This window comes from Gymnoscopelus microlampas, assembly GCF_963454915.1.
Source record: "Gymnoscopelus microlampas genome assembly, chromosome: 7".
Classification (NCBI taxonomy): Eukaryota; Metazoa; Chordata; class Actinopteri; order Myctophiformes; family Myctophidae; genus Gymnoscopelus; species Gymnoscopelus microlampas.
Window position 1 is genome coordinate 12,199,294 of NC_139944.1, and position 17,133 is coordinate 12,216,426.

The window sequence follows — 17,133 nt, forward strand, 5'->3', positions numbered from 1 at the left end:
TAACAAATCATGAAAACTTCAGAAAACAGGAAAGAAAGGCTTCAGTGGGTGTGGGGCCAAAGAAGTAGAATGTGACTGACTGATGGCTTAAGGTGTTTCACCATCATTGAATTGATATCTCATTAATATTAAATGTTTTAGATATCAAATGTTAAAACTAACTGTCTAAATCAAACGTGATTGGTGATTTGGAAGAAATATGCTTTTATTTCGGAATACACTGACCGGAAGTAAGGTTTTGTTGAGCAGTGGCAGGTTGCCATGTCTGCTTATTATAAGCGACTTGATTGATTGATTGATTGATTGATGTACTTTATTTAGTAAGACATGAGAATAGTACATGACAGTACATGGAAGTACAAATTCACAATACAAGGTCTACTAAACTGGATAGCTCATTAAGCACTTAGCTTGTTTAAGATGAGACCCCCATGCACACAAATCATGATAAGCTTGTTTTTCAGGACTTCTGGACTTGTTTTCTGGACTTGTTTTTCAGGTAAGTTGCTTGTAAATATTTGGGCTTGTTTCTAAAGTGTGGTTGCTTATTTTGGGCTTGCCGCTTGTTTCTTATGTTTTTTAAACCAGTGGTTCTCAAAATAAAAAATAAAAAATGTCTTTACATGAAAATAGTTAATCAGCTATTTTCAAATAGCCACTGCATGTAGGTTACTATTAGTCGCTTCGTTTGGGCTTGTTTTCATAGACCTGGTTGATTATTTCAATTCAATTCAAAGGAGCTGGATTGGCACGAGAAAACATACGTTTACAATTACATCGTCAAAGCAATGTAAAAGCAACGGTTGCTTATTTATTTCTCTCGCAGAATCTGGCAACACTGAGCAGTAGTGCAAAAAAGCAGGAGATTTGTCAGACAACTTCAGGGCAGCTTGTACGACAGAGTAGAGTAGATAACGCGTCATTACGTGGAATACATGTAGTAGTTGAGTCATTTCTGTCAGTGGACACACTGGGACAGGCGTTTTTAGGTGACGTTCTATTAGTTAACACGTACCCAGTAACGTCGAACGCAGTCTATTTTAACGCTAAACTGGAGGCTAACGGCTAACCTGAAGTTAGCCATGAAGTTAGCAATTTTGTATCACAGAAGAACGAGCTAGCTTAACGTTTAACGACACTGGTGTCTCGTGCCAGCTTCATGACACCAGGGGACCAGGAACTATTTGATACCTGTCCTGGATTTGTTATCATCTAGACTATAGTTGTTGTTGTTAAATGTGTCTTTATAGCTGCCTTACCTGTTTTTTTTGTTCAGTCAAGGCTTGTAAGCAAAGATAGTGGCTCAGTTCCTCAACTGGATTATTATCATTATAATGGACTACTGGCTCAGTCAGGTTTAGTCAACAATAGAGTTCATGGTAAGTAGACCCACACCCAGTGGTGGAATAAGTACTCAGATACTTAACTTATGTAAAAGTAACAGTACCACTATATTAAAAAAAACTCTGTTACAAGTAAAATGCGTTAATTGTTCCAAATGTTACTTGAGTAAAGGAACAAAAGTATTGGCATCAAAATATACTTGAAGTACCAAAAGTAAGAGTACAAACATAGCAGATCTACAAGCTCACGATGCGATGCGTTGTGACGTTGTAGATTGGATATTTTAAAATAGCCTACGTATAGGGCCAATACGTGGTTAATGTATGTTTTATAATAAAATAATGTATATCTGCAAAGCAACTAGTAACTAAAGTTTTCAAATAATTATAGTGGATTAAAAGTACAATATTTGCCTCTGAGATGTAGTGGAGTAGAAGTAAAAGTATTGACAATTGGAATACTCCAGGACAGTACCTGAGTAAATGTACTATACAATGTACTTTATTACACCACTGCCCAGTGCCCACCCCCCCCGGCTGAAGGTGTGGCATCTATTGTGTGACCATGGAATGCTTTACACCTGCTGCTATTAAAGCCATTCACTCACGCCATCACTGTTGGCTTTTAATGTTGTCTCTTCCTCTTCATTTACTCAGCCTGATCGTGACTGAAGGTGGGAAACCTGGTCCAGCATGAAGGCCGTGGCATCTAAAGTCTGCTTTTTTGTGGGTTTCCTCGTGGGAAGCATCACAGCATACGTGTTCCTGCGGCAGGTGTGGTTTGAAAGGAGCTTTTCGGCACATCTGTCCAGTGGCTTGGACAATCCGCTCCATGAACTGGAGGAAGATGGGAAGAACTGGAAAAAGGAGAGATCTGCACTCTTCAACCTGAACCACCCTCACCACAAAGGTACAGATTATGGCAATTATTGTTCCATAATTTCGTGTTGTAGTAATGTCGCTTGAGCAAATCGCATGTACTGTAAAGGCAGGGCAGCACTAACACACCTGCAGTGGTAGAAAAAATACTCAAATGTTTTACTCAAGTAAAAGTATTGATACTGCAATGTAGAAATACTCTGTTGCAAGTAAAAGTCTGGAATAAAAAATGTACTCGAGTAAAAGTACAAAAGTATTGCTATCAAAATATACTTAAAGGTAGGGTAAGTGATTTGCTTTGGTTAAAATAAGTGTTAAATAGCTCTATATTCTGATAGTACTCATTGCTATAGAGTGTTTGTTCAGTATTAGGAGTCTCCTTGTCTCTCCACCTCTTTATTAACAACACATTGCATGCCAATCACGTAGATCTACGCGAACCTATTTATAGCCGCCACGTGCCAATCGCGTAGATCTACGTGAACTTAAAAAAATAATTAAAAAAAATATAAAGAAATAAATAAATAAATCCCCCCAATTTGACCCAAAGACCAAGGAGATATGATTTATCGAAGATATAGACTCCTATCCACTTCCTTGTTAACTTATTTAACTTAACTTATAAATTAAATTATTTATCTCGGCTCCTGAGTACTTTATTTTTTTTCAATGAAAAATCTCTGGCACTGGCTAGAAATATTCAGAAATACCTCTGGCAGTTAATGTGTTTTAAACAGAAAATGCATTTTCGTTTTCGTTTCAGTTTCATTTCCAATTTTATCCAACCAGGACAGAGAACTCAATCAGGATACAGATTAAACAAGTGAAATTGGAAGTGATGACACTAAGAAATGAGCAGACAAAATTGGAACTGGAACACTATACAAATTAAGCTTAAAATGGGTACTTTCTCCTGATTGGCTGAGATTTTTACACCTACCGAAAAAGGTATTTTCTGTTTATTTAAGAGCTGGAGAGACAGGGAGACATCTGTTACTGAAAAAATACTCTATAGCAATGATTACTATCAGAATATAGTATTTTAACCTTTTAACAAAATACTTTTTGTTTTAACCAAAAAATAACTTACCCTACCTTTTAAAGTACCAAAAGTAGTCATTATGCTGAATCTCCCATTTTACATGTTTTCAAATGTATAATATATATATACAAATCTTTTGAAAATAGCAGATCAACTTGCCCTTGTCTTCTCACCATTACACACAGATTATTGTGCAGGATATTGTGCAACCAATATCCTATCTCCTGAATCAAGCTCACAGAGAAATAATTACATAATATTTGCTAAGATGTGACACAAGAAGCACAATGATATGCATTAAAATAGATAATCTTTTTCCACCAAAAATTGTTACAAATATTTGTGATAATTGTGATTACAATTTTAAGTAAAATAATAGTGATTATCATACATTTTTGTCATAATCGTGCAGCCATTTCATGGCTACCTATGTTCAATATTATGTACACATTTTAGGTACATGAAAATCAGTCACAGTTTGGGGCAAATAATGATGTGAGCAAGAGCAGTGTACAATGTAATAATACAGCAAGAAAACAACTGTAAAGGCAAATTACAATAGAATAAAGTAGAAAGTATCAGGTACTGTATTGGGTGAATTGGACATTTAAAGGCTGCATATTTAAAATGTATTAATGACCTCCATTCAAGTATTGTATATAAGCAGAGTAGCAGACACATGCAGTATTAAAAGGGAGAGGCCAGTCATGCCACATTGGTTCTGTCTTGTTGTGACATTGTCTTTGTAGAAAAGATGCATGCCTAGATTACAGTGTAAAGTCAACACGTGTTGTCAGTCCAGAGATACCGCCCTAACCTGCTGCGCATGCTCCAGCTTACTGCTTTGCAAAGTGTGGGTGTCTGAGCAAAACACAATAATGGAACATGGAAACCAGTTGGTTTCCATGTTCAAACCAACTGGTTTCCCTCATACTTTGTTTTGAACAAGGTGTCTAGACGGAAACAGATGTTAAAAATGAGTTAGGGTAGAGTTATGTGTATATACTAACTAACTACTCTATGTGTAACTGTATATGCAGCAATGGCTCAAAATAAATATTAATTCAGTCATTTTCTTTGTCAGGTGAAGATAGCCGTATGGCAGATGAGTTGTACAAAAAGGTGCGCATTCTTTGCTGGGTAATGACTGGGCCCAGCAACTTGGAGAAGAAGGCTCGGCATGTGAAGGCTACGTGGAGTCGACACTGCAACGTTGTTGTCTTCATGAGCTCTGTCGATGACCCTGATTTCCCTACCGTGGGCTTGGGTACCAAGGAGGGGCGTGACCAGCTTTACTGGAAGACAATCCGAGCCTATCACTATGTGTACGAGCATCACGCCCATGAGGCAGATTGGTTTCTTAAGGCAGATGATGACACCTACGTAATTGTGGACAACCTGCGCTGGGTTCTTTCCAACCGCACGGCCGAGGAGCCCGTCTACTTCGGTCGAAGATTCAAGCCCTACACCAAGCAGGGCTACATGAGCGGTGGTGCAGGTTATGTACTGAGCAAAGAGGCTCTGAGGAGATTTGTTGAGGGATTCAAAAATAAGGTGTGCACTCACACTACCTCTGTGGAAGACTTGGCGATGGGGCAATGCATGGAGAAAGTTGGGGTGAAAGCAGGTGACTCTAGAGACACTAGCCACAGGGAGACCTTTCACCCCTTTGTCCCAGAGCAGCACCTCACAGCCACGTTTCCCAAGAGTTTCTGGTACTGGAGCTACTGCTACTACCCCATCTCAGAGGCAAGTCCAGCAAAATCTTTCCTTGGTGTACTTCTGTATTTATTTATGCATGTGTTACTGATGCCTAACTTGTACTTTGTCACACAGCGGTGTTGCTCCCTGATGAAGCATAAATTAGGCTTTAAAGTTGTTTTGCCCCCTTCTCTTTTGTTGATAATAAATGTATGCACATACAGTAGTCATTTAGCATAACCAAATGCCTTGACATGTTTTCATACTCTTCTTTTACATTTCCCCAGGGTCCAAAATGCTGCTCGGACCTGTCCGTGTCTTTCCACTATGTGGACGCTTCACTCATGTATTTATTGGAGTACTACGCCTACCACCTGCGTGCCTTTGGCTACAGGTACCGCTATCAGCCTCCTGCCCCTGCAGGATACAATATTGAGGAGTTAACAGGATCCTGGAATATTGCCGAAGGGGGAAGTGCCAAAGATCTGGCTTTTCCAGAAAAACCGAGGGCAAAGGTTGAACATCCACCCAGGACAGATGAAAAGCGGGATGTGAAACCTCCTCCCGCAGCTGATAACAACCCTGTTGCTGCTCCGCTTGGCAAGGAAAGATAATAATGTTGTAAATGTGAATGGGTGAGTTCAAGAGAGGTCGGGAGGATCTTGGTTGTGTTTTTCATTGTTCTTGTTCATGTGGATAATCTTAGTACAGATTTCTACATAAGTGAAATAAGCAAACGGAACATTTCGTGCCTCCATAATTATGAAAGTGCGACGTTGAAGGATTGTTTTGTTGAAGGATTTTCCATTAGTTTGTACAGTGAGATTATGCAAACTGGTTTAGAAATGGTTTAAACATGATCAATCAATTGTCAGACTATGCTTTGTATGTTCTGGACAGAAGTGTATCTTCATTTGAGTACTGTTAACTAAAAGCATATTAATACATTCTTGAGTGAACATAATAGCAGATTGCCTGCTTAAGGTAAATTATGGCATCTTTCTAGCCACTTTATGGTACCAGCCTTTCTTTTGTTTTCCAGTTTGTTTTAAATTTCACCTCTGTCATTGTTCCAACTAAGCAAGCTAAGGTGATACCAAAAGGTGACGTGAAAACACTCCAGACTACTAACTGGTCAGAGAGAATTGTCGCTAATGTCAGACTTCCTTATACCGTAAACAATCTTTTAAACTAGGCGTTGTAAATGTGAAATAAATCAATATTAGTAAACTGCATAGCTAGCCTATTTCTCACCAAATTGGCCTTTATTGGGGAAACATATTGTTTCCAGACAAGTTGCGATTGTTCTTTAGTGCTCTTTTACGCAGAGGGTAGGATGTTGTTATGATGACCAGCTACATTGAATGGGTACTATACTATCTGCAGTATGTGGTACGTACCATGCTGTTGAAAAGTGCATTAGATTCATTTTCTTGTGGCTTTTCCTTTATTGATTTGCTTGCAGGTGGTGCTCTACCACATTTCATGGAAATGGCAAGTGTTTCCTAACTGTAATGGTTTGGCTGGGCTCATCATGAAATGTATTGATTGCATTCCAGCAGTTTTATGGTGTCCCCTGTTATAGTACTAAATAGACCTTTATTGATCCTGCAGGGGAAGGGCATTTGTCAGGTTATGTTCAGTTGAGAGTATGTCTTCAGGCTATTTAGTTTTCACAGAATATTTTCACAATATTTCTTGCATGAAACTGTGCAAAGGAACAGACTTTGTAGACTAGCTGTGTGCAATGCTTCCATATCCACTGAACACTGGCAGTGTCACTAACCTTCTCCTCTCATCTCTCTGAACCGGACTCATTAGCTTGTGCCTTGCAAATTGTGATTGTATGAACCGTCAGCTGCACATATGACTTTGCACTGTGACATACATATTTAAGAATGATAGTTGCGAATGGAATTATTGCATTCTTCAGATGTAGGGACTATAACCTTTAGGCATACCACTAGGGAACTTGTTCATGATGACCTATTTGTGAGCAAACAAATCATACACCATTTTTACAATGTTTTGTATTTGTATTTTTATTTTATAAAATCAAATTAGGTCTGGGTTGATTACATTTTCCTGTATTAATGCATACGTAGATGATGTTAAGTATTCATTACATTTCAAACCAGCATACTGTTTGGTTTATGAATTAATTATGTGAGATTATTACCAAATACAGTATAGGGGAGGAGTTCTGGCATACATCAGCATTGGATGATATCACTTGTCCCCCATCAATAAAACACGACTGATCATTGTATTATATTGCATTATGTTGTTGAACATTCAAGAGCACTTTGGGATGGTATTCATATTTTGTGTATTCTGTCCTTGATTTAACACTGCAATAATTTTCCTCTCCATGGTTATAATTGTATGTAACCAATGCCTATTAAGATGCCTTTTGTAAGTGTTTACACTTAAATCTATGTATTTCCTCTGTACGTGAGCAAAGAGCACGTTCAGTCTTTTTGGGGGGATGATGCCCATTTATACCAAATTAGCATGTAATGCATATTGACTTCTTATAAATCGTTGTACATTTTTCCTTAGTTGCAAGTGAATCCATTGCTTCAGTGATTAAGAGTTGCATGAGACTGACAGTCAGTCAATGTTTTCTATGCAGCTTATGAGGATCGATGGATGTCAGTTTTGCTGCCCAAATAATTTAAAATAACATGCATCCCCAAGTTAATATTGGTATAAAACACGCTGACAATCTCTTCCATTCCATAACCTAATTTTGTCAAAGGGAATGATGTACAGATATGTATTTATATTTGGGCTATATTGATATTTGTATCAATATATACAGTAGTGCATATATCAATTGGTGTTTTGAGTCTGAGTGTATGTGGGAGTGCACATTATGATCGCTGTGCAGTCTCAGTGAAAGGTACTTGAATCAGTATGAATAAATGCATATTTTGCTGTAGATATTGTCTTTATTTGGTTTACATTATTGTATATTGCATACATTTCACCTTTACAGTAAAAATGACAAATATGGCCTTGGATACGAGCTGTCAGCCAGCATATTAATATTAACATTAATCTCACCTCACTGAACACTAACCTGAGTTACTTAAAGGCCCAACCTAGGATTGTTTTGAATATGAGTATGGTTTGCAGATGAAAAATCTGCTATTTAATCATAAATCAAAATTTAGGTCTGTTTTTCGCCAATGTTTCCAAACATAACCAATGTAAAGAAACCTAGTACCGCCCCAAATACAGCAAATAAAATAATTTAACTGGTGTCTGAAGAGTTGGTAGTCAATACCCTAGACTAGAGAATTGCTTTTCTGGTGGGCCATCTGTTTGTATCACTAATTGGGCCTTTAAATCACTTGCTATATACAGGATATTATTGAGTCTATTGGCAGCAGTACCATGATTGTTCAGATGTGCTGCTGAGCAGAAGTTTGACACAAAGAGAAGAGCTGTTCTGTGTTTATTTAGAAATGTTGATTTACATTAGACTTAGGAACATGTCAATGTTAAAACCAGCAAACAGGATCAGTCATAATTTAGCCTTGGATTTTCTCCCTCTTCAAGTAGGACTTGTTACTTCAGCCGGCCATGATTCATGAAAATGCCTCCTCTTTGTTGTGAATATTCTTCTCTTGTCCAGGTTTGAGTGATTCCTACAAAGAAAGGAGAATTTGGCTGTGTGATGCGTGCGTGTTTTGGGGCGAGCGCTCTTGTATTCGATGAAGCTTGTTGGGCCCATGGCTGGAGACAGCATCACTGACTGTATACATAGACTGGGGTGATGACCTGTCTCAGACAGTAATTTCATATAATGCCACTAGATGTCACACTAACAAAGTTATGTCCTTTTCATGATGGTAACTGACCTACAAGAGGCTGCGATTGTTGTGCATTGTACATGTATTTAAAGTTAATGTAATGTTAATACATTTTCCCAAAGAGGAACCTGCATTGCAAAACTAGCAATTAATGACATTTATAATGTTTGAGTCATGTGCCACTAGGAGTTATAAAGCTTACAGTAGGCCTAAAGATGTACGTATGTATAATTAAATAAATACAATTAATCCATTCATATGGGTCAATAAATATTGGGACTGTGCTCGACTAGAGAAATTCTTAGTCGACTAATATTCATAGGAATTTGTTTATTAATCGATTAGCTGATTTAATAGACAAATCTGTAAGTCCAGCCTTCTCGGGATGATGAAGTTGAGAACTGAACAATCAAATGTTGATTTCACAATGACAACTGGATACTGAAAGTTATACACCGGTCTGGTAGAATTATATGGTTATGTCTAGAGTTTACAAGAGCTGTGCTCATTTGTAAAAAGTTATTCATTCAGCATGCGAATAAAGCAATGACTAATCAACTTGAGTCTTGATAGACTAATACCAAACTGACCAATTATTTGGACAGATATTGGACAGTCCTTGAATATCAACAAAAATCTTACCAAAAAGCTGTGAAAGGTACAGAATCATTGCAATGTTTCAATAAGATTAGTTGTAGGTTTTGACACTCACTTGATCCTCCTGAGCTCCTGCGTCCTAAGAGACTAACAAAGATGTCATCCATGTCTCCTGCATAAAATGATGAGCAAAGAGATTTTCATTGCATAATCAAGACAAGATTAAAAAGAATATTGATCTTTGATACTGACAACAACCTCTTACTTTGTCTTGGTAGGGGAGGACTAGCCTGGTAAACCCTCCCTCCGGCTAGGGGAGGACCTCTTTGGTCTGAAAAGATACAAGTGGCCTAAAATGAGTCAAGTGATCAGAAACAAATATCTGTATAATAGACAGGATGTTGATGTAGTGTTCCACTTCCAATCACAATCTTAGATTTAACACAATCTGGATGACTAAGTGAAAGGCAATTACAATATTTACTTGCAGTTCTCCTGCCCATCAGGCCCACAAAGCTGCCATAGTCGATGTCACATAACCGCTTTGGATCTGTGCAGTCCACAGGGAAGTCTGGGGTATTCTGAGAACCAAAAAAGTGTAGAAGACGTAGATGGTAGTATACGGTAGTAAAACAAAATCAAAAGCTTCTATAAATCACTAGAGATAAATCAGGTCATACCTCTATCTGTGGTTGAAGATAACCAAGGCTGTCAGTGTTCCAATTCTCCCCATTATTGTAGAATTGGAACAAAGTCATCAGTCTGTCTGTCTGCTACCTATCAGGTACACATATAAGAAAGTTCTTTTCATAATGAATAACTGTTAATGATTTTTTTTTACCTCTGTAGCTTGTCTCTCAGCAAGTCTAGACAAATTGGCCACGGTGATATTATATATTTTTTATTTATTTAGTCTATACTCAACAATGATGAAAATACATGAATCACTTACCTGTGGAATCCAGTAGTATTCAATATTTTTGTGATGGTCCAATAAACTATTAATATTCCCCTTTGAAATTTTTGGTAGCACAAGTCTTTCCCCTCAGTCTCCAGTTGTTACAGCAAGTTTGTAGGATTGGTCCGTTTTGAACTAAATGCCTCAAATCGATGTAGCCTATGAAGTTCAACTGGAAAGCCATTCCTCTGTCCTATACTTTTCCACTATATTCCTCACAGATATACTGTTCTGTTTGCTTTTTCTTAACTTTTATGTTCTGTTGCACTGCATAGCACCCATAACTATAAAAGCTGTGTGAAACTAAAGTTTTCAAATAATTATAGTGGATTCAGAATCAGAATCAGAATCAGAATCAGGTTTATTGTCACATCACAGGTTTACAAGTTAAAAAAGTGGGTGAAATTCGTTTTTGTACATCATTCCCATCGCAACGTTAATTTCCATAGAAAGAAGAGGGGGGGAGGGAGAAGAAGAAGAAGAGGGGTGGGGGGTAAGTGGGAGGGAGATCAAGCAAGAGAACAGCAGAAGGCCAAACAAGTTATCTACATATATACAGAGTACCTGAGATAAGAAACAAACTAAGGTGCCTGAGCATAGCAACAGGATTAGCAGGATTAAATAATATTTGCCTCTGAGAAGGTGTGGCATCTGGAATGCTTCTGCTGCTAGTAAAGCCATTCACTCACGCCACGCCATCACTGTTGGCTTTTAATGTTGTCTCTTCCTCTTCGTTTACTCAGCCTGATCGCGACTGAAGGTGGGAAACCTGGTCCAGCATGAAGGCCGTGGCATCTAAAGTCTCCTTTTATGTGGGTTTCCTCGTGGGAAGCATCACAGCATACGTGTTCCTGCGGCAGGTGTGGTTTGAAGGGAGCTTTTCGGCACATCTGTCCAGTGGCTTGGACAATCCGCTCCATGAACTGGAGGAAGATGGGAAGAACTGGAAAAAGGAGAGATCCGCACTCTTCAACCTGAACCACCCTCACCACAAAGGTACAGATTATGGCAGTTATTGTTCCATAATTTCATAACTTTGTGTAGTAGTATGTTGCTTGAGCAAATCACATGTAGGCCTACTGTAATGGCAGGGCAGCACTAACACACCTACAGTGGTAGAAAAATGTTTTACTTAAGTAAAAGTATTGATACTGCAATGTAGAAATTGACTTGAGTAAAAGTACAAAAGTATTGGTTTCAAAATGTACTTAAAGTACCAAAAGAAGTCATTCTGCAGAATGTCCCATTGTACATGTTTTCAAATGTATAAAATATATACAAATCTCTTGAAAATAGCGATCAACTTGCCCTTGTCTTCTCACCATTACACACAGATTATTGTGCAGGATATTGTGCAACCAATCTCTGTCTACTGTATCAAGCTCACAGAGAAACAATTACATACTATTTGCTAAGATATGACGCAAGAAGCACAATGACAATATTAAGTAAAATAATAGTGATTATCATAATTTTTTGTCATAATTGTGGCTACCTATGTTCCATATTATGTACACGTTTTAGGTACACGGAAATCAGTCGCAGTTAGGGGCAAAAAATGATGTGAGCAAGAGCAGTGTACAATGTAACAATACAGCAAGAAAACAACTGTAAAAGCAAATTACAGTAGAAGAAAGTAGAAAGTATCAGGTACTGTATTGGGTGAATTGGATATTTAAATGCTGGATATTAAAAATGTATTAATGACTTCCAAAATAATTCAAGTATTGTATATAAGCAGAGTAGCAGACACATGCAGTATTAAAAGGGAGAGGCCAGTCATGCCACTCTGGTTCTGTCTTGTTGTGACATTGTCTTTGCATATGCAAAGATGCATGCCTAGATTACAGTGTAAAGTCAACACGTGTTGTCAGTCCAGAGATACCACCCTAACCTGCTGTGCAGTGTGCATGCTCCAGCTTCCTGCTTTGCAAAGTGTGGGTGTCTGAGCAAAACACAATAATGGAACATGGAAACCAGTTGGTTTCCATGTTCAAACTAACTGGTTTCCCTCATTGTTTTGAACAAGGTGTCTAGACAGAAACAGATGTTAAAAATGAGTTAGGGTAGTGTATATACTAACTAACTACTCTATGTGTAACTGTATATGCAGCAATGCCACAAAATGAATATTAATTCAATCATTCTCTTGTCAGGTGAAGATAGCCGTATGGCAGATGAGTTGTACAAAAAGGTGCGCATTCTTTGCTGGGTAATGACTGGGCCCAGCAACTTGGAGACGAAGGCTCGGCATGTGAAGGCTACGTGGAGTCGACACTGCAACGTTGTTGTCTTCATGAGCTCTGTCGATGACCCTGATTTCCCTACCGTGGGCTTGGGTACCAAGGAGGGGCGTGACCAGCTTTACTGGAAGACAATCCGGGCCTATCACTATGTGTACGAGCATCACGCCCATGAGGCAGATTGGTTTCTTAAGGCAGATGATGACACCTTCGTAATTGTGGACAACCTGCGCTGGGTTCTTTCCAACCGCACGCCCGAGGAGCCCGTCTACTTCGGTCGAAGATTCAAGCCCTACGTCAAGCAGGGCTACATGAGCGGTGGTGCAGGTTATGTACTGAGCAAAGAGGCTCTGAGGAGATTTGTTGAGGGATTCAAAAATAAGGTGTGCACTCACACTACCTCTGTGGAAGACTTGGCGATGGGGCAATGCCTGGAGAAAGTTGGGGTCAAAGCAGGTGACTCTAGAGACACTATCCACAGGGAGACCTTTCACCCCTTTTACCCAGAGCACGACCTCACAGCCACTGGAGGTCCCAATCCTGGGTACTGGTACTGGAGCTACAACTACTACCCCATTTTACAGGTAAGTCCAGCTAAAGCGTTCCTTGCTGTACTTCCGTATTTATTTATGCATGTGTTACTGATGCCTAACTTGTACTTTGTCACACAGCGGTGTTGCTCCCCGATGAAGCATAAATTAGGCTTTAAAGTCGTTTTGCCCCCATCTCTTATGTTGATAATAAATGTATGCACATACAGTAGTCATTTAGCATAACCAAAGGCCTTGACATGTTTTCATACTCTTCTTTTACATTGCCCCAGGGTCAAAAATGCTGCTCGGATCTGTCCGTGTCTTTCCACTATGCGGACGCTTCACTCATGTATTTATTGGAGTACTACGCCTACCACCTGCGTGCCTTTGGCTACAGGTACCGCTATCAGCCTCCTGCCCCTGCAGGATACAATGTTGAGGAGTTAACAGGATCCTGGAATATTGCCGAAGGGGGAAGTGCCAAAGATCTGGCTTCTCCAGAAAAACCGAGGGCAAAGGTTGAACACATCCACCCAGGACAGATGAAAAGCGGGATGTGAAACCTCCTCCCGCAGCTGATAACAACCCTGTTGCTGCTCCGCTTGGCAAGGAAGGATAATAATGTTGTAAATGTGAATGGGTGTGTTTTTCATTGTTCTTGTTCATGTGGATAATCTTAGTACAGATTTCTACGTAAGGGAAATAAGCAAACGGAACATTTCGTGCCTCCATAATTATGAAAGTGCGACGTTGAAGGATTGTTGTGTTGAAGGATTTTCCCTTAGTTTGTACAGTGAGATTATGCGAACTGGTTTAGAAATGTTTTAAACTTGATCAATCAATTGTCAGACTATGCTTTGTATGTTCTGGGCAGAAGTCTATCTTCATTTGAGTACTGTTAACTAAAAGCATATTAATACATTCTTGAGTGAACATAATAGCAGATTGCCTGCCTACAGTAAATTATGGCATCTTTCTAGCCACTGTATGGTACCGGCATTTCTTTAGTTTTCTAGTTTGTTTTAAATTTCACCTCTGTCATTGTTCCAACTAAGTGTAACCAGGTAGACCTGTTACTATGGCAGCATGAGCCAGGTGCTCCTTGTTTCAAATTAAGGGTGGGGTTTATTGTCACAGGAGATTAAAGGGCTGGGCTGCTTACATTCAGCAGATACCCTAGCTTGCTGTAAGGTTGGTGTACCTGAGGAGGACAAGAGATGGAAGGCATGGCTTTTCTAAATGTATATAGGCCGCCTGGTGAATTAGTAAGTATGGTACAAAGTATGCCCTTATTCCATGCTGCTGTGCTCCTTCTCCTCCTCTGTTACACCAGTCCAATATATGGTATTGTATGTGTTGGTTATTTATATGATTGTTGGTTTTTAGGCCAGTGTGCATTTTACAAGCTTGAATATTTATGTTCATGAAAGATGTTTATGAAGGGAAAAGAATAAACAGTCTTTTTAAAATCATTCTGTCTTATTTCCATGCTCATCCTTGGTTAAACAAACCTGTGCATTGCATTGTTAAAGAGGACCTTCCCTCTAGAAAAAGGTGGCGTAGTCTAGTAGGCATTGTATATTTTTATTATTATTATCCCCTCTAAAAGCCCCCCCTGCTACATAAGCAAGCTGAGGTGATACCAAAAGGTCAAGGAGTGAAAACACTCCACTACTAACTGGTCAGAGAGAATTGTCGCTAAGGTCAGACTCCCTTATACTGCATGGAAGGAAGGTCCCAATACTGTAAACAATCTTTTAAACTAGGTGTTGTAAATGTGGAATAAATCAATATTAGTAAACTGCATAGCCTATTTCTCACCAAATTGGCCTTTATTGGGGAAACATATTGTTTCCAGACAAGTTGCAATTGTTCTTTAGTGCTCTTTTACGCAGAGGGTAGGATGTTGTTATGATGACCAGCTACATTGAATGGGTACTATACTATCTGCAGTGTGTGATACTTGGTACCATGCAGTGGAAAAGTGCATTGGATTCCTTTTCTTGTGGCTTTTCCTTTATTGATTTGCTTGCAGGTGGTGCTCTACCACATTTCATGGAAATGGCAAGGGGGGATGATGTCCATTTATACCAAATTAGCATGTAATCCATAATGACTTCTTATAAATCGTTGTACATTTTTCCTTAGTTGCAAGTGAATCCATTGCTTCAGTGATTAAGAGTTGCATGAGACTGACAGTCAGTCAGTGTTTTCTATGCAGCTTATGAGGATCGATGGATATCAGTTTTGCTGCCCAAATAATTTGAAATAACATGCATCCCCAAGTTAATATTGGTATGAAACACGCAGTTGCTGACAATCTCTTCCATTCCATAACCTAATTTTGTCAAAGGGAATGATGTACAGACATGTATTTATATTTGGGTTATATTGATATTTATATCAATAAAAACAGTAGTGCATATATCAATTGGTGTTTTGAGTCTGAGTGTATGTGGGAGTGCGCATTATGATCACTGTGCAGTCTCAGTGAAAGGTACTTGAATCAGTATGAATAAATGCATATTTTGCTGTAGATATTGTCTTTATTTGAATTGGTTATTGCATACATTTCACTTTTACTGTAAAAATGACAAATATGGCCTTGGATACGTGTTGTCAGTCAGTATATTAACATTAATCTCACCTCACTGAACACTAACCTGAGTTACTTAAAGGCCCAATCTAGGATTGCTTTCAATATGAGTATGATTTGCAGATGAAAAATGTGCTATTTTGAAATTTGATCATAAATCAAAATATAGGTCTGTTTTTCGCCAATTTTTCCAAACATAACCAACGTAAAGAAAACTAGTACCGCCCCAAATACAGCAAATAAAATAATTTAACTGGTGTCTGAACAGTAGGTAGTCAATACCCTAGACTAGAGAATCAGTTTTCTGGTGGGCCATCTGTTTGTATCACTAACTGGGCCTTTAAATCATTTGCTATATGCAGGATATTGAGTCCATTGGCAGCAGTACCATGATTGTTCAGATGTGCTGCTGAGCAGGAGTTTGACACGAAGAAAAGAGCCGTGCTTTGTTTATTTAGAAATGTTGATTTCCATTAGACTTAGGAACATGTAAATGTTAAAACCAGCAAACAGGATAAGTCATAATTTAGCCTTGGATTTTCTTCCTCTTCAAGTAGGACTTGTTACTTCAGCCGGCCATGCTTAATGAAAATGCCGCCTCTTTGTTGTGAATATTCTTCTCTTGTCCAGGTTTGAGGGATTCCTATAAAGAAAGGAGAATTTGGCTGTGTGATGACCAGTCTCAGACAGTAATTTCATATAATGCCACTAGATGTCACACTAACAAAGTTATGTCCTTTTCATGATGGTAACTGACCTAGAGGCTGCGATTGTTGTGCATTGTACATGTTCTTATAGTTAGTGTAATGTTAATACATTTTCCCAAAGAGGAACCTGGATTGCAAAACTAGCAATTAACAATGACATTTATAATGTTTGAGTAATGTGCCACTAGGAGTTATAAAGCTTACAGTAGGCCTAAAGATGTACGTATACAATTAAATGAATAAAATGCATCCATTCATATGGGTCAATAAATATTGGGACTGTGCTCGACTAGAGAAATTCTTAGTCGACTAATATTCATAGGAATTTGTTTATTAATCGATTAGCTGATTTAATAGACAAATCTGTAAGTCCAGCCTTCTCGGGATGATGAAGTTGAGAACTGAACAATCAAATGTTGATTTCACAATGACAACTGGATACTGAAAGTTGTACACCGGTCTGGTAGAATTATATGGTTATTATATCTAGAGTTCACAAGAGCTGTGCTCATTTGTAAAAAGTTATTCATTCCATATGCGAAAAAAGCAATGACTATAATCAACTTGAGTCTTGATAGACTAAGACCAAACCGACCAATTATTTGGACAGATATTGGACAGTCCTTGAATATCAACAAAAATGTTACCAAAAGGCTGTGAAAGGTACAGAATCATTGCAATGTTTCAATAAGATTAGTTGTAGGTTTTGACAC

General features: G+C 38.6%; 2 protein-coding genes across 4 annotated transcripts; both read left to right on the forward strand.

The window, feature by feature from the left end:
- Nucleotides 1–860: 860 nt before the first annotated feature.
- On the forward strand, nucleotides 861–15,612 carry LOC311048202 (glycoprotein-N-acetylgalactosamine 3-beta-galactosyltransferase 1-B-like). 3 transcript variants are annotated; one of them, XR_014601070.1, is made up of 5 exons: nucleotides 861–1,379; nucleotides 2,001–2,253; nucleotides 4,349–5,013; nucleotides 5,253–6,121; nucleotides 14,821–15,612. XR_014601070.1 is itself a non-coding variant. In XM_084061305.1 (4 exons), the coding sequence occupies exons 2-4, from the start codon at nucleotides 2,037–2,039 to the stop codon at nucleotides 5,577–5,579; spliced, it is 1,209 nt and encodes a 402-aa protein (XP_083917431.1). In that variant the 5' UTR covers nucleotides 861–1,379; nucleotides 2,001–2,036; the 3' UTR covers nucleotides 5,580–7,909. The 3 variants fall into 3 exon arrangements, 1 of the variants encoding a protein (XP_083917431.1); XR_014601071.1 differs by having other exon boundaries at nucleotides 5,253–6,099; nucleotides 14,826–15,612; XM_084061305.1 differs by lacking the exon at nucleotides 14,821–15,612 and having other exon boundaries at nucleotides 5,253–7,909.
- On the forward strand, nucleotides 11,001–14,733 carry LOC311048203 (glycoprotein-N-acetylgalactosamine 3-beta-galactosyltransferase 1-B-like). The gene is made up of 3 exons (XM_084061306.1): nucleotides 11,001–11,337; nucleotides 12,498–13,168; nucleotides 13,408–14,733. Exons 1-3 carry the CDS (start codon nucleotides 11,121–11,123, stop codon nucleotides 13,675–13,677), a joined length of 1,158 nt encoding a protein of 385 aa, XP_083917432.1. The 5' UTR covers nucleotides 11,001–11,120; the 3' UTR covers nucleotides 13,678–14,733.
- Nucleotides 15,613–17,133: the final 1,521 nt, after the last annotated feature.

Coding starts and splice junctions, on each gene's coding strand:
- LOC311048202 (XM_084061305.1), top strand. CDS start 2,037: ATGAAGGCCGTGGCATCTAAAGTCTGCTTTTTTGTGGGTTTCCTCGTG. Junction 2,254..4,348: donor GAACCACCCTCACCACAAAG/GTACAGATTATG, acceptor TTTCTTTGTCAG/GTGAAGATAGCCGTATGGCA. Junction 5,014..5,252: donor GCTACTACCCCATCTCAGAG/GCAAGTCCAGCA, acceptor ACATTTCCCCAG/GGTCCAAAATGCTGCTCGGA.
- LOC311048203 (XM_084061306.1), top strand. CDS start 11,121: ATGAAGGCCGTGGCATCTAAAGTCTCCTTTTATGTGGGTTTCCTCGTG. Junction 11,338..12,497: donor GAACCACCCTCACCACAAAG/GTACAGATTATG, acceptor TTCTCTTGTCAG/GTGAAGATAGCCGTATGGCA. Junction 13,169..13,407: donor ACTACTACCCCATTTTACAG/GTAAGTCCAGCT, acceptor ACATTGCCCCAG/GGTCAAAAATGCTGCTCGGA.